Source organism: Panicum hallii, chromosome 9 (assembly GCF_002211085.1).
Source record: "Panicum hallii strain FIL2 chromosome 9, PHallii_v3.1, whole genome shotgun sequence".
Taxonomy (NCBI): Eukaryota; Viridiplantae; Streptophyta; class Magnoliopsida; order Poales; family Poaceae; genus Panicum; species Panicum hallii.
In genome coordinates this window covers 71699583-71727448 of record NC_038050.1, presented here as the reverse complement: position 1 = coordinate 71727448, position 27866 = coordinate 71699583, and the positions used below count along the sequence as shown (strand labels likewise).

Below are 27866 nucleotides of genomic sequence, written 5' to 3'. Positions count from 1 at the left end.
AAAAAAATATTTGCAAAACAAAACTTGGCCGGAAAGCATATATAGATCGCAAAGTATTTCTCTTTAAAACGGTGAGGTTGAGAGCTCAAAAACGCATCCACGTCAATAAGGTTTACAAGTAGAACGTTCAGGCTCTATCTCCTGATTGCAAAAAAAATATATATAAACGTCAATCTAAGAAGGATAAGTATAAACATCAATTTAAGAAGTATGGTTAGTGATCACTTGTGTCGGTACTGTTCACCCAATATTTCATTCTACTAACAGTAACACCATCCTGAATGAAGTGCTGAACCATCTAAAGGCTCAAAATTACCCGTCTCTACAACTGTTGGCACATATGCAAAGCTTAACTAATTGCTAATCAGAGTAGCAGCAGTCTCAAACCTAGAATGACCTAGGGTACTTTTTCAAGTAGAGATCATATGGAGCATACCCAGTATAAACGGTTCTGTTGCCAAAACGCCGTCCATGTAATGAATGTGCGGCCATGCATGCAGCCTCCTTCCGCATGAACTCCACAAGCACAGAACCAGGTTCAAACACGAAAACAGTGTCCCCGGTCTCAACAGCAGGTACTTTTTCTTCACGATCTTCAGTCACATCAACAGCACCTTGTTGTTCACAGTCCCTTGCAGGCTCCTCCACTTCCTCTCCAGGCTCGGCAGGTCTACAGATCTCTAATGTTCTTGGCTCTTGATGTCTCCTTTCTACTGCATCATCATCCATTGCGGTTGTGGTGGCCTCCGCTGCTTTTGTATGTTTATTCTCATCCGCAGCTGCTTCATCAGTTTCAGAATGTTGCGATGTGGGGAGATCAGCTTTATTCTGAGTGTCATCTATGTCTGTGTGCTCATCTGCTACAGGTGCTTCATTCTCACAAAGGGCTGCATTTAACTGGACGTGTTTATCCTTCTGATCCTGACTCTCTGGAATAAGATCTACATCTTTAGTTTCTTTAGCATCAGAATGATTGAGAATATCTATGCTCTGATTCGGCGCAGCACATTCTGTTCCAGACTTTGCAATGTTTCCAGTATCACCAAATCCAGTGCACTCAATCTTGACTGGCCTGTCTTCCAGCAGAACTATGTTATCTTCTGTGGCATTGTCACTAGCAGCAGCATAGTCAACTACATTTACTGACTTGACTGCTCCAAACCTGTTAATCTTGTCCACAGTGTAAGCTGATATCCACCATAGTCAATGACACAGATAGGTTATTTAAAAGAATGGTACGCACCTTGCACATTCAATGCGTACATCTTCCAATGTGTCTTCCAGCTCAGATTTCGGAAGTTGCATATACTCTTCTAGGTCAAACTACATATGTTGCACAGAAAGTGTGAAAATCAATTGATGGGTTGATATTTTTGTTCAATGACATGCATTAGTGTCAGAATTCAGGATTGTTGCATCAGTGCATCGTTCTATCAATGATAGGATCATACAGTAACCCCAGGACTGAATCTATTTGTTTATTTATTTGAGCGCGTGAGATCTAAATACAAACAACAGCACTGAGTGTCCGAGAAAAAACAACAGTACTAAGGAAAAATAAGAAAGCCATAAATTGTTTTGATTTGGAAAGAATTGTTGTTTAATTATGGACTTAAGCGAAGATATAAGACTAAAACATACCACATTTTTTAGCTGCAGGACCTTAGTGGGTTCTTCAAGAAGCGATTTGGCGTTGTCAGGGATACCATAAAACGGGGAAGTCTCATTGGCAGCCTGACAATTCAACTAAAACACCATATATTATTTCAAATAATGGAGTAAATAAAGGATGGTAAATGAATAGGTCGAAATAGTTGTACCTCCACAGGAGGATTAGGAAATGCATGGACAGCAGTCAGTACACATCCACCAAGCTTCATCCCATTGAGGCCAGCACAAGCCTTGGGTGTAATGGAGCGATCTGCATACTGTCCATATAGAATTGATCAGAAGTGACTATGATGATCATATGCTCTAGCTTATGCGCACTAGAGTTCAGTTCATACCTCAAGAAATGCACAGGGCCCACCAAGCTCGTCGTTAAAGAGAAAGCGGTATGCAGCCAATGGGCCAAATGCACTAGCAATCTCCATGAGCTGAAAGAGAGGGAAATACAGTTACTTGTCAGGACATAATCTATGGGGAAATTTTGCTACAGGACATTCTTTGTTGGTATATGCTGTGGGAAACTGGGGAAAAATTATTGGCTACAAGACACTAGGCAGTGTCCTGCAGCAAAGAAACTAGCGTGTTACAGCAAAGAAAATACATTTTTGTGTCCTACAGCTAATTTCATGAAGGAGCAGTGTCCTGTAGCAAAATTTCCTTCTATCCGCACAAAGCAAGAACAACAATAGTCAATACTCAATATATCAAGCACAGATACTTTTAGCTTATCATATTACCATCTCAGATGATATCACTCCAGCAATCCCCGCTATGAAAATCTGTCAAATTCAAAGGAGACGCAGAAAACATAAATACTATAACAATTAACAATAAAAAAATCAGTAGCCAAATCTTCTTGTGCTTCACTATTCTGAAAATATCTGGTGTCAATATTAGATACACATGCCAAGTTGGTGCATCATCCTCACAAGACTATGCTTCATTAATCATATAATTTGAGAAAATTATATAATGGGTAAAACTCAAATAACTCTTTTTCCCACAGTGAGAGAAGAGATGGCTTGACTGAATGAACAAGATTTGTCCATAAATGAAAGTAGCATTGAATGAAATCAGACACAAAATTGGAGAAACTTTGTAGCTGTCAACAAGCAATTCTACCTCAAATGAGTTCTTGCTGAACAACCACCAAGAAACTACAACATGCAGGAAGAGACAAGAATGTCCAAAAATTTCTCAGACAGCTTTCTCTTTGAAAAGTTCGAACAAGCTGAAACCAATTAAGTATGTTACCTTGTGTGGTGAATCAGCAACATCGTCAGATATTAACCCAATCTCTTCAGCAGGCTTCTTAGGAGCTACATTCTGCAGGGAACAAAAAGGTATGCCTTAACATCTAAAATGCAATATCTACAAATTTGAATGTCCTCATAATTAAAATATACAAATCTAAAAAAAACAATGCCGTTACACTCAAAATATGATACAGAAAAATCAACCCAGTTACTTCTGCTGTCAAGCAGCAAACATATACTACATATAAGTAAATAACACTGATACCCCAAGATAATATGGACAGCTAATGCTGATGGAAAACAATCACTGTGGACTATTGTTAGGTGCCAAGGAAAAGCCTGGTTCTTGACTCGGACTTGAACACCGTAATACTAACAGAGACCTGACCCACATATATTCTTGATCCTATTGTTCAGCTAGTCATGTTGGTATACAGCACATTTGCTCATTACCTGGACCACACCCCCAAACAAGGCCATCTAACCACACAACCAAATGTGCACCAGACTATTACCCTAAGAAAGGAAGTGGGAGAATCGGCTATCTACTTCCATCTCAATGGTATTTGTTTGTGATGTTCCATTATCGGCTACGGGTGGAACAGCTAATCATATCTACCTATACATGTAAAGGAACTTACAATGCCCCTTTAGAAGTAAAAAAAAAAAGCCAAGTTTAAGGCCAGACATAAAATAGAGGAACCACAATGTAAGGTAATCTCAATGAGATAAACTGAGAAAATATTAGAAATGCAACACAAACAAGAAAAATAGTATGTCAAATTTTGTTAAACTAAATGAAGAATAACTTTGAAGTTGTCAAAATTTAAGACATCTCTTGCCACCAGTGGTACTCAGCTGTAGATATATGGATAATTAAGCTTAGCAATCATCATGCTCGATCTTTGCTAACATTACATTTACTTGAACCATGCTGTATAAGATGTCTTCCTAATGTTCCCATGAACTGACCACCATAAGGACTCTGCCTGTCTGCCAGCACTGTAATCAGCCAATGAAATCTGGAAGTAGCAGCAGTCACATAATAATGGCCTACACCAGGAAGTCTGGTTTACAATTCCTTTGCTTCACGATGCTGCTGAACGTGAATTATGACACATCCAATTAAAATACCCTATTTGAGAGATTTCAATATGACCGTCAGACAGGAATTTGTCGAAATAGAAATATATCCAAAACAGCAACTCTAGAATACTTTCTTCACCATGAATATCTGAATATAGCTACTCCAAAAATAATTTTCATTCATATAGATACAATTAGTGTACATATTGCAAGGTTCACCATGCAAAACAGAAATGAAGGTACCAATTGATAACCAATCAATTCCTCGATTCTCATTTGCAACTGATAGGCCAAAAGTAAAACATGGCATAGTTGAGCATAGCATTCTATCCAGATATGCAAACTACACACATAATCACTATTTGATTTTCATTACCAAGTCATTAGGATGCAAAACATGTCAAGAGATAAAAGAAACCAGTGTAGAAATCTTGCCATTTTTTACAAGCACGCAACTGTTAAAGCTTGTTAACCAAGCATGAAGTTAAATGGAAAGACCATGAAAGTTAAGGGAAGGTCTTACAACTAATAGCATGCAATTTTTTATTGCTAAACAAATATTCATTTCAAAAGTGGAGGATTTCTTTTGCAGAAAAACAAATTACACATATGCAGGAAACGTTCGTAAGGTTTAACAATCTCATACACACTTCTCAACCAAGTATAAACCAGAGGCACATAAGTAACATTAGTATATTACAACCATTGGAGCATTTAGCTTCACACAATGAAATCTAAGAAATTCAAAAATTGAAGCACTACATGTATAAGTCTTAGATGTCCAGAAAGTAAAACAGTAATTAGAGATATTTAGCAACTTCATGATAACCTAAGTCAAGCAAGTTGACTTCCACACAGCAAAGAGAAACAAGAGTCAGAAAATTAATACCAACAAGGTCAAGTGACGCCTGATCAGCAGAGGGACTTAATTTAGACAAAAATTTAAACATCAATTCCAAATTGACTAGACCATCCATTACACAGAAAAGGACTACACATCGCAATTTAGCTGACGATTCTGTACCAAAATATTAACTAAATAAAAGTTTTTACAGAGATGAAGAACAAGGGTTTTGGTGTCCTAAAAATGTTATAAAGACAGAACACTGCCAAATACAGTGGTAGCACAATTAGAGCATTTCAGCATTCGTATAGTGGGGTATGCAGCATGCACTAAGATGTTTATTCAGCCCAATAGAGTGTAGTCTTTCAAGCAAAACAAAGAAAAAAGGTTAATATAGGCCCAATCTCCACACTTATCATGTCTCAACAAGTTGCCATAAAGTGGAGAACTTGTCAGGTTCGCAAAATAGACTGGAAAAATATGTGAGGTGGTTTCAGCACAAAAAACAAAGCGCAAAATTCAAAGGTCATCCACATGAAAAAAAACTAAACAGCATATAATTGCGACAACATTGATGGGAAAGGATGGAAATCTTACCACCATTTCAACATATTCTTTTGGGCGTCGAATTCTCAAAGCAGATCCGTTTAGAGACCTTCCATCAAAAGAAAGAGCTGCTGTAGCATCCTCTGGTGTAAGAAATTCAGCAAATGCCTGACGTTTTTCCTTGTTTATCTGCATAGAAGCAAAATGGGATATTAATACATGTTAGCAAGACAATGTGACACAGCAGGAAGGAAAGGTAATATGGTAGTTCACTCACCGTACAACTGAGGCATGGTTTAGACCTCTGGGTATATTTCACACCAGTAGACAACAAGTCATTCAAGCAGTCAATTAACCTATCCTCTGTTGCTGAATCAGGCAAATTTTCAATGTGCAACCTCCTGAGTGGGCGGGTTGCTTGTGTAAGCTGGACAGAATCTGCAGCCAAACTATTCCCTGCCAATATTGTCTCTACTGTAGTTGAAGGAGTAGATGGAGCCATCTGGCCAACAGTTGACTGCAAAGTGGTAGGGAATTTAAATTGGTTTGCTTTCACAGGAGGCTGATCCCATGTAGCTGATTTCTTTTCTGGGGATTGAATGACCGGGGGAGGAGTCTTGGCAGTTGCCTGCTCAGCTTGTGGTGCTGTTTTCCTTTTCCTTGGTGAGTATCCACCAAGCCGACGTTCGTATCTTTGGTGTGACCCACCACTGTATCCACCACTCCCAGATGATCTTTGTTTGTCAACTTCAGCATACTTCCTCCTTGATTTATCCATTGAGTAGTATGGAGGATAATTGCCAAAATCGTGTCCACGGTAATTATGCCTTTGTTCCCTTGCTGGTGGTGAGATAGACCTGCCAAATCTTTCGCGGTCATGATCCCTGCTTCTAGACCTTCTCCTTTTCAACCTTGGATCTCCATGGTATGGTTTTGCATACTCATTCCTTCCATCATTTCTATCAGAATGTTTGGAATCTTGAAACCGTGCAGAGTCCGGTTTCATCAACATTGGTCGATCAACCTCTGAACTCTTCTCATTATCGAAGCTGCGACCTTTTCTCTTTGTTTCATTTCGAGGCTTCTCACTCCTATCCTTGATTCTATCATTGACAATTATTTCATCATTCCCTCTTTTCCCAGATCCTTTCAGATATTCAGATCTTGTGGCATCACCATTCCTTGCTCTGATCTCACCAAGGTTCCTATCTTTGCTTCCGTCAGCTCGGCTACTCATGCTTTTGGTAATTTTCTGAGAATTACCAATATCTTTATCATTGCCAACTGAATGGTAATCGTCTCTTGTGGAGGGTCTCTCTTTCTTGGAGCCCTTCCTTGGTGCATCTCTCAGGTCATCCTTCTCTGAGAACTTTGGTGTATCTTTCAGGTCATCCATCTTGGAACCCCCTTTGGGCCTATCTTTAGAGTTATCCTTCTTGGAGACCACTTTTGGTGTATATCTCGTGTCTTCCTTTTTAGAGTCTTCCCTTGGTACTCTTGGATTTTCTCTCTTGGATTCCTCTCTCGATGCATCTCTAGTCTTCTTTTTTGAACCTTCCACAGACATATCTTTGGAATCCTTTCTGCTTTTGTATCCTCTTCCCTGTTCCAAGTGATTAGATGTACCCTTATCATTTTCTTGGAGCTCTTCCTTGGTTTTCTTAGCTTCTGATGCAGCCTTTTTTTCACGCCTCAACATAATGTCCTGAATGCTCAGAGGTCTTGTGCGGGCAGCTGTCCCTTCACTAGTGATTCTCTGAGAGTCACTTTCGCCATGTATTTTTTTACTCATCTTGCTCCTTAAGCCAAGAATTTCGTCAAGACTCAAGGACAATGAGAACCTAAGTTATCTAACCTAGCGTACACACAGAACCAAAGCAACAACAGCATTCGACAACATGTGGCTTCCTGCAAAGGATATAACAAAAGGCGTGAAAATATTGCAGCATATATTTTGCTATAACATAACAGAGGCATCATAAGAAATGGCAAATGTAATATCATCAGAGAGCTAATTCAGACTGGCTGATGCAAATGTAATTTCATCCACAAGATAACATAAAAGTGTGCATCTTTGATGAAGCAAAAAGTCCTGATAGGAGCAATCAGCAGCCAGTACCAAAAAAAATGTTATACATCTTCTCAACCACATTAGGAAAATGGCCCTATCTGTTTTGTCACTAAAGTCCAAGAAGCCATAGAGAATGAAAGATCTCAGTGTTTTCCATCTAATCTTTGCTAGCATATGGCAAGGTTCATTTTACTTGATGATTCTAAAATCCTGTTAAAAGCCATTAGCAGCTAGATTCAAGCAATACAGTAGTATAGTTTTTCAACCTGGCATGCCTACATGAGGAACCTGCCCAATTGTTTGCCTCTAGAACCCAGAAGTCAAGGATAAAAAAACATATCTGTGTTATCCGGGGCGGACACAGCATAGGACATGTGTGCACACATGGACACCCAATAATTTTTGTAAAGAAAAAATCGAAACTATATAGTACGTGAAATCATCGTCAGATCCGAATACAAATACCATACGTTAGGGTTTGGGTGTTCGATTTCGCGCAGCGGGACGGGAAGAAAGGGAAGGGAATGGCCGGGCATACCCCTGCCGGATGCTCGTCGCCGGCGAAGCACCCGACGAAGAACTGGTGGGCGGCGCCACTCGCCCTGCCGTCGTCGCCAGGAAAGATAGCGAACGAGTGTGCTGCTAGCGTTGGCCCACTAATGGCCTCGCCGAGAGAGAAGGCGTGTGGGAGAGAGCCGGACGGAACGGGGAGTCTTCACGGAAGACAGGCAGGAGTCTTCACGTCGCACGGCCCATCAGGCCCACGAGGGAACTCCATCATCCTCGCTATCGTCGAGTCGCTGATTCGTTAGCCGGAGCCACGATGTTACTCTGTCTGACAAAGTATAAAATTACTTTTCTTAATATAGGTATGAATTATAGAAAAACTCTAATATTTATATTTTATGATGTTACTTTCACATAATATAAATTTATTTTTTCTTAATATCGGAATGTAGATAAATCAACTTTTCTTTTTTTTGAAAATATGGTGTGATCATATTTCCTATTTTAGAAAAACATTGATGACTTTCCCCTAAAACTAAATGGAGAGTCATCTCCACTTAAATTTTTGTAGATATAAATCATATGTCTTCATGATAGAGGTTCGATTCTGTATGCGTATGCATATACCCACTTGGATAAGACGAACACTCCAAATAAATTATGCTTCCATCCACACCACTTCCATGCTAGGATGATCTAATCCATATCGACTTATTGAGCTATTAGCTGAAGTGTACGATTACACATGCATAAAATCATGGTCTTTTTTACGGGTACTGCGATATCAGTGGTTATGATGATACAGTGAGATCATAATCGCTAGCAACTATAACCGCACATCATCAGAACCATCCTAACTCGAAGTCACGTCCTCAAAAAGTGATTTGGGTTGAAATCAAAAGGTGGAAAGCGATTTCGGTCTTGGAAAATATGAGGGGTGTTAAATAGTGAATCATACCAAACTTGGGGAAGTAATTTAGAGATTTTTACCCTTCACCTTCACTCTATATGTGATTTACTTTTCTCCATTTCAAATTATATATTATTTTAATTTTTAATATATATCTAAACGTAATATATATATAACTAGGTATATAGTAAAAATATGCAAATAGAAATATCAAATCAATCTATAATTTGAAACGGTCACGCATGTTTTGACGCTGCTCCATACGAAACTTGTCTGCTCCGCATGGTAAAATATAGGCTCTCCTTTCATTTGGAACTCAAGAATTAGTGAAACGTAATCCAAATCTTTTTGAGTACCGATGTGTGGTTAAATAAACCTAAGATAAGGATGACGAGGAACGGGAGAGAAGCTACAGGCGCGCGGGTTAGGCATCGCCATCGGCCATCGCCACCCCCCCCCCCCCCCCAACCCCCCAAAGGGCCAAGGCGTTGCCCGCGCCGCGCGTCCCCTCCCTAACGCGCTCGCCTGATTCGCTTCGCCCCGCGATTCCTCCCCACCAATTCTCCAACCCAACCGAATCGAACATCTCAAAATCCCCGCAATCTTGCATCGCGTTTGGCTCCGAATCCACCTCCTTCGATCCGGAAATCCCCTGCCCCCTCCGATTTTGCACCGAATTCGGTTAGTTTACTCTCCGAGCTTATCACCGATCGTGCGGTTAGATTCGGCTCGTGTTCGTTTTCACTTGCACGCCGAATTTCTGGAATTTTCCCTTCATTCTGGATTGATTTATTGTCGCTGTTTCTCCCTTCTGTGAAATTGAATTGGACCTTTTGAAATTAATGAGCAGCGTCGACCTCAAGATCCGGCTCAGATTTTAACCTGCCATATTCGCATCGAATCCTAGTTGCCATTTTGAGAAGATTCGGGCGCGAGCCGCAGAAAGTGAATCGAATGAATCAGGCTCCTAGTTGATGCTACCCGGCGATGGATCGCCGCATCCTCAGGAGCGCGTCGTGCAACGGCAGCGGTAAGAACTCGGCCCCTTCCTCTCCGGCGGCGGTTTCACGGTCTGCGTCGGTCGTGGGCGCCGGCTCCAAGGACGACGCCGCTGCCGGCGAGCGCAAGGCGCTTCTGCCGCGGCAGCGGCCGCCCGGCGGCATGGCGCGGAAGGGCCGCAAGGCGTCCAACCGGCGTGTGCAGTGGAAGGATAGGCATGGCAAGAAGCTCACCGAGGTCTTGGAGTTCCAACCTAGGTACGTCGGCAAGAGGCATCCCCACTTACATTTTATGTACATGCTTTCTCAATTTATTGGTGCAATTATATTAGATGATGTGTTGGATAGTAAAACTCCTTTGATTTCATGGCGTACTATTGAGTTAGATGACTTTCGCATAACTTCTGCTTGTTTAGGAGGTAACATTAATTTGCACAAATGGAGATCCAGATAGTTTTAAGTGTCCCACAGTAGCATTTGTTAGGAGTATTGTCTATATAGCAGGAAAGGGGTCCAATTATTTGCCTGTAGCTGCAACTTCAACTTGAAGTGGTTTCAGTTATTGGACGATATGTTGTCTGGCAGGATATGACATTAGAACATGGATTTGTATTAGGGATGTCATTGTCTACCATTCTCAGCAAGGCTAACTGAATGATTGGGCTTGGGAGCTTTTCAATCATCTAATTCAAGTAAATTGGTTCAATGCCTGTGGTTAGCTTTTCCTGAAGTAACTTGGAGACCTGCCTATGCTGTGGTTTGTCGTTATCAGGGTACAGAACATGTTCTAAACATGAATTTCTTGCCTAATACAGTTTAGGCCAAGTTTGTTACTGATGTCTGAAGGCATGGTCTCTGCTGTTAATTAATGCAAGCAGATGTAAAAGGATTGCGTTAAGCATCCGTAAACTAACTACAACTGATTGTAGGCACATCTAAGCGTCTTCATTTGAATGTTACTAACTGCAAATGAAATAACGTTGGGAGAAGGGAGCTTTGAACTCTACTGCATTTCTAATGCCTCACTGACAGTAATGAGATAAAAAAAATTGCCTTTGCTTTGGGTATACTCTTTTGCTGCATTACAAGCACAAAAAAGTTACTTGCTGGTATTATTGTGGAGTTCAGTTTATGTATTGGTGTTCATTCATATATTTTTTTTTGCAAAATAGGCTTCAGCAATTAAATGTATGCAAGTGTTATAATATGAATATTGTGCTATCTCAGGGTATCTAGTCAGATTATCAGCAATGGGATTTAATAATTTCAGTCACTTCGTTTAATTAGACAGTCTAGATGAATTGAACTTTGTGATTTTCTGAACATTTATTAATTATGCATGTGAGCTGCCCCATGTTAATCAGCAGTTGATTGTTGAATTCATACTCTTTTTTGTCAATTAATAAATGAAGTTTGAGTACTTAGGAGTTAAGGCAATGAGTTCTCCAAAGGAAAAAAGATCTAAGACAGCTAATGCTCAGTTTCTGATTTGCGTCATTTAATATTTATACAGTCAACTGATCACATGTGGAGTATGTACATTACAAAACCTGTGCTGCACCCCAAGAAGACTTTGTTGCTGCTCATGCATTGGAGTGGAAATGTTCAATGATTTTTTATGCCTATGTCTAGCGCTTTTCATGGGATTCAAAGTTTTAGTTTGCATTGATGAAATGGTGGTTAAAACTGTCTTAGTATATCTAGCAGCTAGCTGGAACTAGATACGATCACATGGCCATCCAAATTCTGATTCCCAGTCTATTCTGGCGGTCCAGTGGAGAAAAGGAATATGATTACATGGGCAAATCTTTTATGGGTTTGACCATACTATAACCAAAAGTTCATATTCCACTAGCCAGGAAGGATTTTGTGGAGATCGGAGCTCATCACTAGTTGTCCAATTAGGTTTATTTATCCAATAATCTGATTGTTTGGACCCAGACCAGTAACTCCTCGAGAGTGCAGATGACATGAAACTGCAGTTCACAGGACAGTCAATATGACCCTCCATTTTGATGTTCCTATTTGATCCACATAGGAACACGTCAAATTTTCAGCTACCTTGCAATTGTAGGGCATAGTCTTTTCTCCAAAGATGAGCAGAGTAGATTTTGGTTAGATACGGCAATAACATGTCAATTTCATGCTACTTGAGGAATGAGGAGGATTCTTTTGTTGGCTTGATCTCAGAGATTTGGTGCTACGAACATGCATGCTAAACGTAACCAACTGAACATTTTCTTCTATAGTGTTAAATTAGTAACTGATCTTTGTGGGTTTTAAGCAAATGCAGTTTGTAGGCTTGTAGAGGGGTGGTAAAGGGCCTCAAATTTTAGCCTACATAATCTAAGGGCTGGGCCCTAAAAGTGCCGGGCTGTAATATTTTACAATTTTGAGCTAAAAAAATTAAAGGCCAAGTTGGATTGTGAAGGGGGAGCACTAGGGCCATGATCCATTATCACCCCTTGTAGCTTTCTGGGGCAATAATGAGGCGAGTAGCATTTTCTCAGGTCCTATTGCAGTTTGAACTTGTTATCATTTTTATATGAATTTTTTCTCAAGATATTTGTTTCACATGTTTATGATATCCCATTTATCGCACTCTTTAGTTACTGGGAACCAGCTACGTTAACAGCTACGACTTTGGTTACACTAGCGGAGTCTTTTATTGTCTTAGTAAATGTTGAGATTCATTGAGTTCTTTGTTATTACTAGTCATGCTGTAATGCAATAAACTAGTATCTCTAGTGGCGCTTCTGTCCACCACTATATTTTCTGAGGATACTTTTACGCCTTCTAGTTAAACCATATACTGTATTTGATTAATGCTCCTGCATCTAAAAACCTTCGTGCTATTCTTGAAGTGGCTCAGGTCTTATTCATGATGGTAATTCAAGAGAAATACCTAGTGAAGCTTACTACTTCTATACATTTTTGTTAATCTCTTACTCTAACTACATCTTTTACAATTGCAGTGACTCAAGCGACTCTGATGACGAATATATGGATACTTGCATATGCTCAATCATGTAAATACCGCAGAACTAAATCTCTGGGGCATCTTGCACAGGTGGATTCTATAATGTGTATAAAGAGCTGTATCTCAATATTACTGTCTTCGGCTTGGCCCTAACAGTGACAGTCATGCATACATAAGTTCGTTCAAACAGACTCTGTCTGCCCTTCTCAACGCAAGGAAGTGCATTTTGCAATGATGACCAAGCTGGTGGATAAGCAGCAGTTGGATCTGTTGGACATTTAGCTGGCCTTAACTTGGAGTTACATCAAAGTCCTAGAAATGATCACTGGTTACAATAGTTAGACAGGAGAAAAGAAGCCAGGAAAGGATGCCTTTCTTTGGTTTATTTTTGGATCCCACATCATCCTGAGTTTTTGGCCGAGTAATGATTTATATGATAATGCAAATGCTATTAGAATCAGACACTACTAATTCTTATGCATGATTGAGATCGATTTTTGTCAATAGTGTTTGATGTATTAACATGGGATGTTCCCTTTTGGATATTTTCCGTCAACATCTGTTATTCTATTTACAGGAATGGCTAGACTGCTGTTAAAAAGTGTATTCTTCTTAACAAAGTAATCAATGGAATTTCCTTCTTTGCATCTAATTTATGCCGCTATGTATGTACTCCTGTACTTGGAAACAAACGCTTTCTTTCTGACTTCTGAGAAATTGGAGCTGTAAGTAAGCCTGTAACGACGACCGAAGAAGTGAAAATTGCTAGACGAATCGCCAGCCCAGCTCTCAGAAATGGGTTGAGCTGTGTTTTGGTGGTCCACGTATGACCATGGGCCACATAGGTCGGCCCATGTGACGCAGCCCGTTTTCTTGGCGACCCTCGGATTCCCTCCTGGTGGAGGCCCCCACGAGGCTCCGCAACACGAGTTCCGTCCGTCCAACGGTCACTTGCCAGCTGGGTCAACTTGACCGTTACCACTCGCGGCGCTTCTCCTTTTTCTCCGAACGGCTTCATCCCCTTCCCGTTCCGCTCCCCCAAATGAACATGCCGCCTCATCATCACTAGTCATCATCGGTGCCCCGCTCCCCTCCCACTCTGCCGCATCTCGCCGTCGCCGCGGAACCCGATGGGCTGCTTCCTTGGCTGCTTCGGGGGGGCCAAGGAGCGCCGCCGCCGCCGCAAGCGGTCGCCGGCACAGTCCCCCAACGGCCGCGCCCGGGTAACTGACTCGATCCGCTTCGTGTTTTGTTCCCCGTGTTGTTCGTTCGAATTTTAGAGTTGGATCGGTTCATCTGATCGAGTCTGTTCTCTGTGCGACGGGGATCAGGCCGCCCCGCGGGTTACGCCGAAGAAGGTTGATTTGGATGGGGAGGTCGTCTCGGCCGCCGCGCCGCTCCTGGCGACGCTGCTCGAGCTGAGGTTCGTGGTGGATGGCTGCAATTTCGATCTACGAGATGAGCTGTCCCCGTTGGTGGGATTCGTCTCATGTGATGTTCTGTGTTTGTTCAGGGACTCAACGGATGACATGTGCTTGGCCGTCGTGAAGAAGAAGGTGACATTCGATCCCAACGTCACTACCTTCGAGGCGGTCGCGATCCCGGAGGAGGACGGCGAGGGAGCCGATCCGGAGGAGGATGGCTCTAGCAGGGAGAAGGACTGGATGCTGACGCCGGAGTGCGCCAAGTCCGAGGCCTTCCCCTTGAACCACAGGTACAGCAACTGCGCCGACAGCGACAACGATAGCGAGTACGAGGACGCCGAGGAGGAAGAGTACGACGAATTCGAAGACGATGACGAGGATGAGGAAGAAGAGGACGGGCTCGATGAGTGCGCGATCGACGACGAAGGAGAGGAGCACGGTCTCCTCAGCATTGGGCGTAGCGAGGAGGAGGCGTGCGAGTCGCTGTTCCTGCTCCCGATCCGCAAGACGCCCAAGGATAGCGGCGGCCAGGTAGCAGCGACCGGCGCGGCCGCGTCGGAGGCCCCCGCGGTGCTCAACTCGGTAGAGAACCTCACCCAGTGGAAGGAAGCCAAGCCCAGCGTTGCCGCCGCGCCCAAGTCCTCGGACAAGGAGAACGTCGCGCTTGGGCAGGAGAACAGGATGGACCTCCTCGCCGAGCCAGCGGTGGCGACCAAGAAGAAGGATGAGAGACCGGCGTTCTCGGACTACAGCTACACCCCCAGCACGCCGAGCAAGCAGGAGGCCTCCGTGGACGCCAGCCTCTCCACATGGCTCGGTTCCTCGGGGACACCTGAGAGCAACTCGGTCCGGTCCTACTCGCCGATCAGCCGGGAGGATCGTCCGATCCTTGGGGCCCTGACCGTGGAGGACATCAAGATATCATCAGCCAAGTCGTCGCCGAGGAGGTCGAGGTCCCCGAGCCCGAGCCCAGATGACATGCCGATCCTGGGGACGGTGGGGGCTTACTGGAACTGCAGTGCCAAGGGGGCTGATCCGGTGACAAGAGGGGGGTTTATGAGGACCAGAACCAGATTTGGCCAGGTGAGCTTAGAATCTCAGCAATCTGACTGTTGATGTACTTCATGCTTGCTAAAAGTATTATCTTCTGATGGTAAACATCTGCAGAATTTTGCAGGATGAAACGGTGAATTGCTAATGACACCTCCCGCTAGGAGGGGAAAGAGTGCCAAAATCGGTTGAGTCATACAGAGTATGAGAGTGCGAGAGATTGTGAATCCAGTTACATTTCTGTGGTCTGTCTATTCTTTCATATGTTGTAAACATTACATTGTCATCCATATTTTAGCATGGTGTTTTTGTGGCACTGTCAATATGATGTATTACTTCAACATTATTCTGACTTCTGTCAATATGACGAGTTGCAGTTGCCCCTGTTCCCCCTTTCTGAACTATGCCCCATGTGAACTGCCTTTTTTTTGTTCTCCCCGTCTCTTCTTGCAGTCACAGACTCACAGTAACATGTAAGGAGAGTTACATTTGTTGTCTGGGTTGATAATTTAGGGACCTATTTTTCTACTTGGATATTATGTACCAGCATCTGTAATACCGAAATCACTTCATTTCCCAAATTTCAGACAAATTCTTCCCTCGATCTTCACTCCTGCAATGAAAACTACAAGCTGAAAATGATTTAAGCATATTTGTTTTCAAATACTTGTAATACACACACACCCCATGTCATATGCAAAATGATGTCTGCAACACACACGCCCTGGCTGCAAGTATGGAAAGATCCGGCGAGCCTGGTCAGCAGTTACCGCCTCTTGGGAAGCTGGAACGTGCGCTTCAGGAAATGGCTGGCGACCTCGTCGTCGCGGTGGCACAGCACGCGCAGGATGGTGTTTGGGTCCGTGCGGCTCCACTGCCTGGTCGTCGGCGGCATCGGTAGCTGCTGCCTGTCGGAGACCGCCCCGGTGGTCTCGTACGCCGCGATGCCGAACTCATCCACGAGCTGCTCCGCCGTCTGCCCCATGAGCGCGACGACGCCTTCTGCTGCCAGGGCCTCGCCCTCTACCACCTCTTCGGCCACCAGGCCCTCGCCACGCGTGCAGAAGGCTCGCTTCAGACTCCGGAAGTCCTCCTCGATGATGGCGTGGTCCTCCGTCGTGAAGCTCCTCTCGCTGCCGCCGGCGAGCAGGACCATCAGGAATGCCTGGAACGAGGCCTTCATCACCTCCCGAACGGCCACCGGCTGCGCGCGGTCGACGAGGATGGAGACGAGAAACGACAGGTTCTGCTTCAGCGTGCGGAGCGCGGGGCGGATGCGGGCGTCCGCGACGGCGCCGACGTAGAGGCCGCCGTAGAACGAGTGGTGCGAGTCCAGGAAGATGAGGCGGTACGCGGCGACCTCGGCGACACGGACGATCGCCGACTGAGCCGCGGCGCGGGAGTGCTCGAAATGGGTGGACTGCGCGAGGTGGCGGCTGGCGGCGGAGGACGTCGGCGAGCTGCATCTGCCGTGCGAGAAGAAGGAGAGCGACTTGTCGAGCGCGTGGATGTGGCTGAGCAGGTAGTGGAGGGTGTTGAGCCGGATGTATAGGCGCTGCGTGCCGCGGCTGGTGGACGGGCGTGGGTTGTTGCCGCCGGAGAAGGACGCGTTCTGGCCGGGGTACACGCCGCCCCGCGGGCTCGTCCCGGTGGCTCGGCACGGCGACGCCGCCCTCCTCCAGAGCCTGATGATCTTGGAGTCCTGGTTGCACCTCGTCAGCGGCGGCAACGACGGGAGGTAGCTCTGCTTGGTGCCTGATTGTTGAACCAAACACAAAGGAATGTCAACATCACAGTGGTAAATAAAACTATAAAAGCATATGAAACGATGGCAAACATCTGCAGAGGCAGCATCACGCGTGTGATTCTGTGCATGTCGTGATCGCCGCCGTACCGCAAGACGCGAGGAAGGAGATGTACTCCTGAAAGATCGCATCCAGGCCGTCGGCGAGGTCCTGAACCATGCCGCCCCTCGCAGTCACTGGGATGCCGAAAAATTCATCGACGGTCGCCTTGGCCAGCTTCATCAGCTCCACCGTAGATCGCGCATATGGCTCTCCTTTGGACTTCGGTATCCAGCTCTACAATGGCAGCTCTCGTGTCAGACTGATAACATTGGACATGGAGAAATTTGTCTTTCGGGAAGAAAAAAGGAACATGGAGAAATTTGGCAGACCTCGGTGTCTTTGGCTCGTAGGAGGCACTCCCTGGCAATCCTGAGCTTCTCTTCGATCCAAGTCCTGAGGAACCGCAGCACGAGGGCCTCGACGTCGTAAGGGACCACCTCCCTCACCACAGACTTGCCGCCGTCATCGCTGTCCGCCACATCCTCCACCATCATCTGCACCAGGGCCTTCTCGAGCCTGCCCGCCGCATGCAGCACGTGCACGAGCTCGTTGGTCAGGCAGGTGGCCTTGGCAAGGTACTGCTTCAGCACGACGCCGTAGCAGCTGTGGAGGGTGACCACGGCAGCCGCTCCCGGGAACGGGTGCCACCGCTTCAGCACGGGGCTGAAGCTGTCTCGCTCGGACAGCGCAAGCTGCTCGGTGTCCTTGGCGAGCCGCGCCAGGATCTCGCCGGGCTCGTCATCACGGTTGATGATCATGCTGTTTCCTTGCCCAAGCTCGTTCTCTAGCACCTGTGGTTGCATCAAATCAGAGCAATTCTCAACGTTTAGGCGCAGGATTGAAATTGGAATTGTGGCCACGTATGCCGCTCACCTTGGTGAAGGCACTTCTCATGGAGCACCTCACGTAGTAATCGACACGGTCGCCGGCAAAGCCTCCTATGCCGCCGCCATCATGCTCGGAGTCCGCAAAAGTGGTGCCCATGCCCGGCACACTCTCTGCGATGATTTTGCTCGTGGTAAGGGCCAACGACAAGGCATTCTCCATGGCACCAACGCCGGTGCCAATCATGCCCTTCCCCAACCTCTCATGGTAGTCAAGCAGTTGTTTCTCCGACCAGTCGCGTATCGCCCCGAGAACGCTGGAGAGCACCCGGGCATACATCGTCTCATGGCTCTCCTGCTTGGCGTCGGTTGCCACGTCCGAGAGCATTGTGAGCGCGGCGCCGGCGAGGTCCGCCTCGATCTGCCCCGTGGCCACGTACTGCTGGAAGAAAACCCAAGCGAAGCACACGTTGTGCAGCATCTTGTCTATGCCAAGTGTCGTCCACGTCCTCGTCATGAGCTCGAGGAGCTCATCCACCTCGTCGAGTACAATGGTCGCCTCCTTGAGGTCAAAGATGGCCTGGAGCAGCGAGACGTAGAGGAGCACGTTCAGAGGGTAGCCATCGGCCCAGTGGCACGCCTCGCCCGGGGGGCCAGTGCCGGGAGCGGAGCGCCAGGCGAGGGCGAGCACGGCGTCGCAGAGGGCGCGCATGGTGTCCGAGGCCTTGCCGGTGTCGATGGCGCGGACGTCGGCGGCCTGCATGATCTCCCGGAACCGGAGGACGGGGGCGTTGAGGCGGTCTAGGGGGAGGGACGGGTGGAGGATGAGGCCCTCCTCCAGGAGCTTGAGCTGCCGGCGCTGCCACTGGTGGTGCTCACCGCTGTCGGTGAAGTCGGCGAGCTTCAGCTGCCGGAGAAGCTCAAGCGGCAGGATGATCGTCTCGGCCTTCTTCCCCACCTGCAACCTTAACCCGTCATCAACTCTAAGCGTCCATCCAGATGCGATGCATCTAAATTCTAAAGCGACGCGCGCATCAATGGGGGTGCCTGAATCATGCGTCAGTGTGGACGGACCTGGCCGATGAGGGTGCGCATGAGCGTCTTCCGCAGGCGGGCGTCGCTCTGATCCGCGACCCGCATCTGCTGCCGCATGATCTCCGCCGAGGTCATCGGCCGCCTCGGCTTCCCGGGCGACCCCGGCGCCTGGTCTCGCACCGCGCGCATCCAGCCGGGCGACCCCGGGGCGGACGACGCGCTCATGCTGCTCCGCACGGTGGTGGGCTGCGACGCCCGCCGCGCCTTGAGCCCCAGCGCCCGCTTGACCCTGCTGCTGACGACATTCATGCCCGTCCCGCCCCTCGGCCCGGCCCCGATCGTCGGCGACCAGTCCCCTCCGCTGTCGCCACCCGCCGGGTAATAATTCAGCCCTCCTCCCCTGCCCCCGGCCGCGCGGCACGACATGAAGAACACCTCGTACGCGGCCTCCCGGAGCTCGGCGCGGGAGAGGCCATCGACGCCTCCGAAGGGGCACTCGACGGCTTCCGCGGCGGCGACGGAGGCTGCAGCGGTGGAGCCTAGGATGCGCGCGTCGAGCTCGGTGGTGGTGGTTTCCGAGGAACGCGCCAAGGACGAGGCGGACCGGGAGCGGTGGTGGTGCTGGAGGCGCCCCATGTCCTCTTCCCCGCCGATCGAGCCGCAGCGGCTGCTGGCTCTCTCGGCCCCAGGGAGAGGCGGGGGCACGCCAGAAAGGGGGAGGCGCGGAGACCGCGCGCGGGGGAGGGGGTGCCCGGGCCCCCGATCTCGCGGGCGGCTGGCATATGGCCGTGGCCGCTCGCCGCGCCGCCGTTCCAGGCGAGCATGGCAGCTGGGTGCGCGGGTCGTTACTTGGGACGGAGTCGTATGGGCTTTTATCGGCAGGACAGCCCAGCAGAAAAAGGCCGTCCAAGAACGGTAAGCACGGTCCACCACCTGCAGGCTGCAGCCCAGTCCATCTGTTTGGTCTGTTTTGGGCTAATGGGCTCTAACAATCAGGTTTTCTACGAAGTGGCTTGGATTCAGCTCCTTCGACCGAGTTTTCTTCTCGTCATCGAACCAGCAGGCAGCAGGTAAAAGACACGACAGGTGATTCACTGACTCCTCTCCTGAGAAAAAGAAAAGAAAAAAGAGGTAAATAAAAGTGATTTTTCTTATGAATCTTATCCCTTTTCACTGAGCTGAGGCCGCATACGATGTACATGGCAAATTGCTTTTGTGCATGCTCTTATCTTCTAGCATTTCCACTAATTACTTGTTGAGGTAATGATGCGTCAAAAGTTAATCAAAGAAGTAGAACCTCTCGGCGGTCAGCAGTCAGCAATGTAGTGCTGATACAGCATACCATTCAACAGTCTGGATGAATGTCGCTGACAGGTGACTCCCTATGTGAGACTGACGGATGCATTGAACTAGCTAGGCATCTCAGTCTGACTCCCAGTGAACCAACTCACTTCTCAGTCTAGAAGAACCAAAACACTGTCGACTGACGCCAGCATGAATCCATTAATGTTCAGGCCAAACTCCAAAGAACGGCCAACACAAAACCGTCAGCATACTAATCAGTAATCACGTTCGATTAGCACGTTTCCCTATCTCTTCTATGGGACCTAGTGTACTCAACTGATGAAAATGAGGTGCCCCAGTGATCACGACGTTCTTGGTTTTGTCATGCATGTAATCTCTTCGGGGATACTGACAACGAGGTCTTCTGTCTGCCACCTCAGCAATCCTACCTCGATTCAGTTGTAGTTATCACACGCGGCTGGGTTTTCGTATGGACTGTTCCTTTGGTTCATGGATCGTTGCTCATTGCTTGGATTGTTATCTTCCATCTGAGCTTTCAGAAGTAGCTCTCATCCATTAATTGCAAAGGTGATATCATTGATAGAGCTTCGCTGTCATGGAGTAGATTTTTACTGCCAACAAGTATTAACACGGAATCTTGATGGATCAACCGGACGTTGGGTGGTGGCAAAGACAAAGAGCCAAAGAGCCGGCTTCGCCAGTTTGGACTTTGGAAAGCAAACGCAGAGGTCTTTTATCCTTGTGCATCGACGATCTTCTCCCTGTTTCCCTTTCAGTACATTCTTCAGTCCACCTACACGAAACACACGCCTGCTCACCAAAAGTCTCTGCAGACTGCGAGAGTCTGCGATTATATCTTCACTCTTCACCGATCTACTTTCAGTACTGGTACCTATCCATTGACGATTCACTGAATGATGAGTAGCCTGCCAAAGTATCAATCGAGTCCGCTAGCTGTAGTCTGCAGATGACAACTGCAGAAGGCTTTGGAGGGTCGGAGGAAGTGTCACTGAGTTGTGCGCCACGCTGATGAGGTACATGTATGACGACACCGTCATGTAACCAATCAACCCATTCAGTTGGTCAAAAAGCCACGGATAAGATCTCTACTGTGTGAACACTGTGAAGGATAAAACCTTTGTGAGACTAATATGTATTTGTTTTGCCCTTTACTATTTTCAGTGGCAGTACAGCAGTGTCCTATTATTGTGGATGTAACTCCTCTTTTTAACAGATATTTTCTTGCATCCGCCATACAAACACTATTTTGTGGAAATCCTGTGGTTTTTTCAAGAGTGGTAATACCGAAGCTGCATAGTCCTATACACAAAGTTTTTTTTCTCCTAACATAAAAATACGCAGCTCCCCTCCGTCTTCAAGGAAAAAAGTTGTCTGAATGGAGTGGATTTATAAGCTAGTAATACCACGCCATTTTCTGTGAGCTCAAAATCACTTGAATTATCAGGGCATCTTCGCAACAGGAAAGGTCGAATATTTGATGGAGCAACCGGGCATGACTTGTCTAGTGCCTGTAACATCATGACCTTGTCGATGTATTCCTGCCTAATCTCCACGGAGTCCAATTACACAGTTGCCTCTCAGGCTCACCAAAAATTTCTGAAGACGACTCGAGCTACTTGCCAAGGCTGTGATTGTCTTCACTGGCAGCCTGCTTACAATGCTAGTGCAGAGGGGCGCTGCCTGTTCATTTTGACGACTGACTTGGCCACTCCACTTGATGTCCAGTGCTGTCGACTACAGAAACTTCTTGCTTGCTTTGTCAGAGTGCCACTTGTGTCCCTTCGCTGCAGATAACAGCTGCAGGAGACTTTGGAGGATCCCATCACAGATTTGTGCGCCGCATTGATCGATAAGGGATCAACCGTCACGTCAAAAAATCAACCTATTCAACTGTCAAAAAGGCCGACCACCGGCGTCATATTCAGAAAAAGTGTCATGGATTCCTTCGTGAGACTACTCTGTATCCCACTGAAAATATTTCTATATTCTTTGGAGCCTTGATGCATGGAAGCCAACCAAACATGCACACTTTGCTTTTGCCTGGTATGTTCAGTAGTACATCACTGTATATGTGTTACTCCACTTTGTTGTCAGACATGTTTTTTGCACACAACTTTTTCCTGATTTTTTCATGCGGTCTACGAAAACTACTTGTGGAAATCCTGTGATCTTTTTTCACGACAGTGGAATAGTGGAGCCGCAAAGTTGTATGCTTTGGGAGTGCTATACTATACACGGGCACGACGGATCGCATCATGGCGGCGGCCCTTCTCCCTGCTTCATACGGTCTCTGTCATCAACCCAATGGCTCCGCCTGGAGCTTGGCTTTCTCGGCCTCGAGGCCCATGACAATGTCGATCGTCTCGGTGGACTCGGCCTTGTACCTGTACACGCCGCTGAGCGCGAGGAAGGCCAGGAAGTTGATGCCGCCGAGCACGGTGAGGAAGCCGTAGTAGTAGTCGAGGTTGGAGGCGTTGAGGTTGTTGGTGACCCAGGCGTTCCCCCGCTCGCGCGTGATGCGCGTCACGGTGGACAGCAGGAAGCTGCTGAGGATGTTGCCGATGCCGTACGCCGTCAGCGACATGGCCGTGCCCAGGCTCTTCATGCTCTCCGGCGCCTGGTCGTAGAAGAACTCGATCTTGCCCACCACCAGGAACGCGTCGGCCAGGCCCATCAGCACGAACTGCGGGAGCAGCACGAAGATGGTGAGCCCGAGCTCGCCGCCGGTCTTGTCCAGGCCGTGGCTCCGCGCGTACGCCAGCCTCCGGCTCTCGGTCGCCGACGCGATGCCCATCGTCACCACCTGCAGGAACATGCCGATGCCCATCCGCTTCAGGATGGTGATCCCTCGCGGGTTCTTGGTGTACCGCCGCACGGCCCCGACGAAGACCCGGTCGTACACCACGACGGCGACGAGCATGGTCAGCGTGACGAACGCGCCGAGGCTCGCCGGCGGGATCTGGAAGTGCGGCCCCATGTGCCGGTTCATGGTCGCGCCCTGCTTCACGAACAGGGTGTTGGTCTGCGCGATCAGCGTGCACGGCACGAACATTGTCACGAGGAGCGGCACCAGATTGATGATTCTCTTCGTCTCCTCCACCTGCGTCACCGTGCACAGGCTCCACCTCGCCGGCGAGCCGCCTCCATCGTTGTCCTTTACGGCGGCCTTGTTCAGGAACCTCATGGAGTTGGTCGAGTCCATCCGGAACTTGCGCTTCCTCGTGTACACCTCGAGGTCCAGCTCGTGCAGCTCCTTGGCGTCGGTCGGGACGGGGACGTTCCACTTGAAGAGCGCGGCGGCGATCACCCTGCCCATGCTCGTGAACGGGCTGCCCTGCGGCACCCTGTGGCGGTACAGCTTGGTGCCGGCGAGGAAGACGGCGATGGAAACGAGGAGGCCCAGCGTGGGGATGCCGTACCCGACGGACCAGCTGACGTTGTCCTGGAGGTAGACGAGGACGGTGGAGGAGAAGAGGATGCCGAGGAAGATGGTGAACATCCACCAGTTGAAGAAGGAGAGCTTGTGCATCTTCTCCCGCGGGTCGAACTCGTCGAACTGGTCGGCGCCGATGGTGGAGATGTTGGGCTTGGTGCCGCCGTTGCCGAAGGCCACGATGTACAGCCCGCCGAAGTAGACCCCGAGCTGCAGGGCCGAGGCCTTCGGGCAGACGCCGGCGTGGCACGGCGGCGGTTTCAGCGCCGGCAGGGACACCGACAGCACCAGCAACACCATCCCCTGCATTGCATTGTCCCATCACTTTAGTTACTAGTACTCCTTGATCGCAATAGTGACGCTAGCAGTGCCAGTGGGTGATGATTTCAGGTAAGAAAGTTAAAAGAAAAAATTGGAAGATGGTTTTTTGTTGCTTATTTGTAGCTTTTAAGCACATGGGAAATTCTATTTCCGGTGTGATTTATTTGAATACGAAATTATACCTAGTATATGCTACACAAGTAACTAGCCAGACAGTCCCGCCGTAACACAGGGAAAGAATAATACAAGTTTTTTTGATGCTACATAGGGAATTTTCTCTATTAAATGGGGCCAGACAATCCTCGCCTGATTTTAGGGAAATGCAGTCCTTGTCATGAATTCATTGGTACCCAATGATTCAACTCAAAGGAATCTAGGTTGGACTTAAGTTGATAGCTATTTGCAAACCTCCCTCGTCAGTGCACTACAAGATAACTACCCTCCTGATGGTGGCCTCGCGTTCTCCTCCATCTTGGCAGATCTCACTACATACTACGAAAATTCCAAACGACCCTGACGCTACCGATGCTGCCACTGCAATTCAGAAAAGCAAGTGCTGACGTGACAAGAGGCGGGCACGGTCGCTCGTGCGTTGACTCTGGAGACGAGAACAGCTTAACATTTCACACTCTCAGGAGTGTCCTGCCCTGCACGACGGTTGCTGCACCGTACCGTGTTTCTTAGGGCTCTCGCTCCTTCAAAAATGGAAACAGCTCTAGGTGCTACTCCTCCAGTGGAGCGGCATCTCTGGTGAAGCTGAAACTGTTTTGAAAAAACGTTTGGCAAACGACTTTTTCATATTGTCTAAAAGGATGAAATGTCCAAAATACCGTTGTTTTTCTTTTTTTTCTTCAATTTTTCTCACGTTCTCTCTTTCTCCCATTCCCCCTTGTTGCCCACGCCACTCCCGCGGCCTCCCTCGCACCCCGGCTGCCTCCGCCTCCGCCCCGGCCACCTCCGGCCGCCTTTGCCCTGCCCCAGCCATGCGCTCCGGCTTGGGGTAGGGTTGGCAAAGGGTGAGGTGGAGCCAGACGGAGCTATGTTTTCTGGCTCCGCCTCCCCCAAAGTGCTCCAGAGAGTGTCTTTTCCAGGTCTCTAAAGGTGGAGCCGATGGTGAAGCACTGGAGCCGGTTTTGGAGCCGCTCGTGGAGCCTGCCAAAGGGGTCCTAACACTGGTTTAGTCCAACGTCCAAGTAACTAAGGAAAGGCAAGCCCCATCTGCAGCAGCACTGAATCACTGTAGCTGCAAAGCAGGACACACCGTCCGTGGAAGTGTCTGCATACTCTCTAACAGCAGTTGAATCAAAGATGAGTTTACTAGTGAAGTAGGGTTACACTTGCACCGTGCTCCGTTGATCACTGAACTTATCAGGAAATGGGCGGTCATCACCAGTCAAATGCTATAGATGGTATCTACGCTTTAGGGTAGCAAACTAGGTGGGTCCATGCAATCATGCAGGAGTCGAGAAGGATACAAGGATAGATTTGCTTGGAACGTGACGACCATACGTCCAAGCTAAGGCTCATCTGATCTGAACCCAGGAAAGGACAAAACAAGTTCAGGTCTGGCCGACCGGAATCTATACGGCATACGGCATTACCATACCAGTCAAGATCTACGGCGCTACATTCCTATCCTAGTAGCTGTTGGATGAGGAAACAAGGAGATAGCATTGTCGATCCATCTGTTGATAGCTCTGTTTGGTTACTACTATGAAGTTTAAGTCCCTATATTTCTGTGTACTTTGAATCTGTTCTGTTTTTGACATTTTTCTATGCAAAGAACACAGAGTTCGGTGACCAGGCACGCGTGCCGTGACCATGATTAGCTATCTGTTCTTCTGCTCACTCAAAACTCTGTTCCAACACACGATACGTGTATGCTTGTCTGAAAAATTAGTAATGAGCTAATCATCAGGAGCAGCAGGAGTGCTGCTTAACTCGTACGTACCATGAAGTATATGGCGGAGCCGACGACGAAGGTCCAGTACCTGCCGAGGTACGCGTCGGCGACGTAGGCGCCGAGCAGCGGCGTGAGGAAGACGGTGCCGGACCAGTTGGTGACGTTGTTGGAGGCCTCCACGGTGCCCTGGTGGAGCTTGTCAGTCAGGTAGATGATCAGGTTGGACGCGATCCCGTAGTACGCCATCCGCTCGAACAGCTCGTACACTGCCCACCCATCAGGAATTCACAACAGGCACACCATCGTGCTCATCAGCCTCCGGCGCGTCGCGGAAACTACTCGATCGAAGACAAACGGGGGGGGGGGGGGGGGGATGTCTGCGGCTTAGCACGCACCGACGATGAAGGAGCAGGCCGTCCAGCCGCCGCGCTTGGAGCGGAGCACGGGGTTGCCGCGCAGGTCCACGGACCCGTCCTGCGCGTACTCCTCCGCCGCTCCCCGCAGGTCGCCGTTCTCCATGGCCGGGCTCCCGGCGGCCATCGGTAGCTAGCTAGCTGCTCCTGCTCGGGGGCCGACGGTGACGGTCACTCTCCCACGGTGTCACTCGGCTCCGGCCTTGACGCCCAGCGCGGTAGCTGCTCGACCGGCTGCTCCCGGCGGGGACCTTCATTTATAGACGCCGCGCCCCATTAGGCGGCCATCACTGCCCGTCGCTCTTGCCCAGCCGCCCCCACCACGGTCGCCACCGCGAGTCCGCGACTGCTCTGCGGCACGACAGTGCCCCTCTGGACCAGTCTCACGGCCCGACGCGGACACGGCCTCGCGAGTCGTCGCGGTGCGGCACGATATCAGCGAGGCAAGTGTCCAAGTCGAACCAAGGCTACTGACTGGTGAATGGTGTCTGGTGGGAATTGAAGAGAGATGAGTGCCCACTGCACAGGAGGCCAGGACTGCTGTGGTTGGAGTTGGCCACCTCCAAGCCTGCTGCTACCTCATGCCTGCGTCAGCATCGATCTACGGTACTTGCGATCGGCAGGATAAGGATGAAACCCATCAGTAGGCAGTAGCTCGATCGATGTCTCCTCCCCTTGCTGGCACCAAGGGGTTGTTTGGATGCCTGCCTTAGGCGCCACATCGTGCCTAAGGTGCGGCGGCCGATTTGGCGGCCACACATGTGGCGCGAAATGTGTGGCGTGGCGTGGCGTGTTAGGCAGGCATCCAAACAGCCCCCAAATCCAAACGACTAAGATAGTTACCTATGCAAGACAATGTAGAGACAAAGTGCTGGCACTAGTGCGTTGCGTGTGTACTCTGTATTCCAGGCAAGAAAAAAAAGGAGAGGATATAATACTGCATACTCCTACGTTGATGGGTGATGTTGTGCCACACGCCCACACTTCGATCAGATCGGAGCTAACCGAAGCGTGGCTGGTCTAGGGCGAGGGAATCAGGCAGCCTCGGGTCGGTCTGTTTGTCCGGCGCGGAGAGGAAAGGCGCCGGCGCGTGCGTCCGGCCATGGCCCGTGGGTGGCAGGGACGCCGGTGCACGAGGGAGATCGTCAAGCACCCACGCCGCGGAAAACTACGCGAATCTCGCCGAGGAACACGTACGCGCACGCGCGGCACCGTCGCCGTCTGCAAGACTTGTACCTGGCTGGCTCATGGTGTCTCGCCGGCGGTCGTCGCCGCCACTGATGCTAAGCTCGCCGGCATCGCCAAGTTGCCCACGGCCGAGACCCGCGGCGATCGAGCCAGCGATGCCGGACGCCGAGAATCTACAGGGTTGGGTTGGGTTGGGTTGTACGTAGCCGATGCAGACGCCATGCCGCACTGGAACA

At 48.6% G+C, this 27866-nt stretch overlaps 5 protein-coding genes across 7 annotated transcripts; 2 read left to right on the top strand and 3 right to left on the bottom strand.

Annotated features, from left to right (window-relative positions):
• Positions 1-142: 142 nt before the first annotated feature.
• LOC112873993 (splicing factor U2af large subunit B) lies at positions 143-8160 on the bottom strand. 2 transcript variants are annotated; one of them, XM_025937121.1, is made up of 10 exons: positions 8010-8160; positions 5678-7308; positions 5452-5589; positions 2923-2994; positions 2406-2447; positions 2007-2096; positions 1821-1928; positions 1642-1746; positions 1244-1323; positions 143-1162 (listed from the first exon to the last, which is right to left on the bottom strand). In XM_025937121.1, the coding sequence occupies exons 2-10, from the start codon at positions 7190-7192 to the stop codon at positions 388-390; spliced, it is 2925 nt and encodes a 974-aa protein (XP_025792906.1). In that variant the 5' UTR covers positions 7193-7308; positions 8010-8160; the 3' UTR covers positions 143-387. The 2 variants fall into 2 exon arrangements, with proteins under 2 accessions (XP_025792906.1, XP_025792907.1); XM_025937122.1 differs by having other exon boundaries at positions 1642-1734.
• Positions 8161-9344: 1184 nt separating this feature from the next.
• Positions 9345-13518, top strand: LOC112877859. Its single transcript, XM_025942233.1, has 3 exons — positions 9345-9569; positions 9739-10144; positions 12862-13518. Exons 2-3 carry the CDS (start codon positions 9876-9878, stop codon positions 12917-12919), a joined length of 327 nt encoding a protein of 108 aa, XP_025798018.1. The 5' UTR covers positions 9345-9569; positions 9739-9875; the 3' UTR covers positions 12920-13518.
• Positions 13519-13909: 391 nt separating this feature from the next.
• Positions 13910-15663, top strand: LOC112873740 (histone H3.v1-like). 2 transcript variants are annotated; one of them, XM_025936779.1, is made up of 4 exons: positions 13910-14089; positions 14198-14289; positions 14380-15373; positions 15468-15663. In XM_025936779.1, exons 1-4 carry the CDS (start codon positions 13997-13999, stop codon positions 15486-15488), a joined length of 1200 nt encoding a protein of 399 aa, XP_025792564.1. In that variant the 5' UTR covers positions 13910-13996; the 3' UTR covers positions 15489-15663. The 2 variants fall into 2 exon arrangements, with proteins under 2 accessions (XP_025792564.1, XP_025792565.1); XM_025936780.1 differs by having other exon boundaries at positions 15458-15663.
• Positions 15664-15905: 242 nt separating this feature from the next.
• On the bottom strand, positions 15906-19792 carry LOC112873738 (protein unc-13 homolog). The gene is made up of 5 exons (XM_025936778.1): positions 19086-19792; positions 18061-18969; positions 17517-17978; positions 17235-17421; positions 15906-17095 (listed from the first exon to the last, which is right to left on the bottom strand). Exons 1-5 carry the CDS (start codon positions 19680-19682, stop codon positions 16107-16109), a joined length of 3144 nt encoding a protein of 1047 aa, XP_025792563.1. The 5' UTR covers positions 19683-19792; the 3' UTR covers positions 15906-16106.
• A 2520-nt stretch (positions 19793-22312) lies between these two features.
• Positions 22313-26855, bottom strand: LOC112874440 (protein NRT1/ PTR FAMILY 5.2-like). Its single transcript, XM_025937757.1, has 3 exons — positions 26425-26855; positions 26078-26295; positions 22313-24108 (listed from the first exon to the last, which is right to left on the bottom strand). Exons 1-3 carry the CDS (start codon positions 26567-26569, stop codon positions 22669-22671), a joined length of 1803 nt encoding a protein of 600 aa, XP_025793542.1. The 5' UTR covers positions 26570-26855; the 3' UTR covers positions 22313-22668.
• Positions 26856-27866: the final 1011 nt, after the last annotated feature.

Bases quoted from the DNA above. Each gene is read 5' to 3' on its own strand.
- LOC112873993 (XM_025937121.1), bottom strand. From the start codon at position 7,192: ATGAGTAAAAAAATACATGGCGAAAGTGACTCTCAGAGAATCACTAGT. The intron at 2,995-5,451 runs GTAAGATTTCCA...TGTTCCCTGCAG, and splicing joins AAGAATATGTTGAAATGGTG to AATGTAGCTCCTAAGAAGCC. The intron at 1,163-1,243 runs GTGCGTACCATT...CAAGATTAACAG, and splicing joins GTACGCATTGAATGTGCAAG to GTTTGGAGCAGTCAAGTCAG.
- LOC112877859 (XM_025942233.1), top strand. From the start codon at position 9,876: ATGGATCGCCGCATCCTCAGGAGCGCGTCGTGCAACGGCAGCGGTAAG. The intron at 10,145-12,861 runs GTACGTCGGCAA...TTACAATTGCAG, and splicing joins GTCTTGGAGTTCCAACCTAG to TGACTCAAGCGACTCTGATG.
- LOC112873740 (XM_025936779.1), top strand. From the start codon at position 13,997: ATGGGCTGCTTCCTTGGCTGCTTCGGGGGGGCCAAGGAGCGCCGCCGC. The intron at 14,090-14,197 runs GTAACTGACTCG...GACGGGGATCAG, and splicing joins CCCCCAACGGCCGCGCCCGG to GCCGCCCCGCGGGTTACGCC. The intron at 14,290-14,379 runs GTTCGTGGTGGA...GTGTTTGTTCAG, and splicing joins GCGACGCTGCTCGAGCTGAG to GGACTCAACGGATGACATGT.
- LOC112873738 (XM_025936778.1), bottom strand. From the start codon at position 19,682: ATGGGGCGCCTCCAGCACCACCACCGCTCCCGGTCCGCCTCGTCCTTG. The intron at 17,422-17,516 runs GTCTGCCAAATT...CTGCCATTGTAG, and splicing joins TACGAGCCAAAGACACCGAG to AGCTGGATACCGAAGTCCAA. The intron at 17,096-17,234 runs GTACGGCGGCGA...TTCAACAATCAG, and splicing joins CTCCTTCCTCGCGTCTTGCG to GCACCAAGCAGAGCTACCTC.
- LOC112874440 (XM_025937757.1), bottom strand. From the start codon at position 26,569: ATGGCCGCCGGGAGCCCGGCCATGGAGAACGGCGACCTGCGGGGAGCG. The intron at 26,296-26,424 runs GTGCGTGCTAAG...ATGGGTGGGCAG, and splicing joins GGCCTGCTCCTTCATCGTCG to TGTACGAGCTGTTCGAGCGG. The intron at 24,109-26,077 runs GTACGTACGAGT...AATGCAATGCAG, and splicing joins GCTCCGCCATATACTTCATG to GGGATGGTGTTGCTGGTGCT.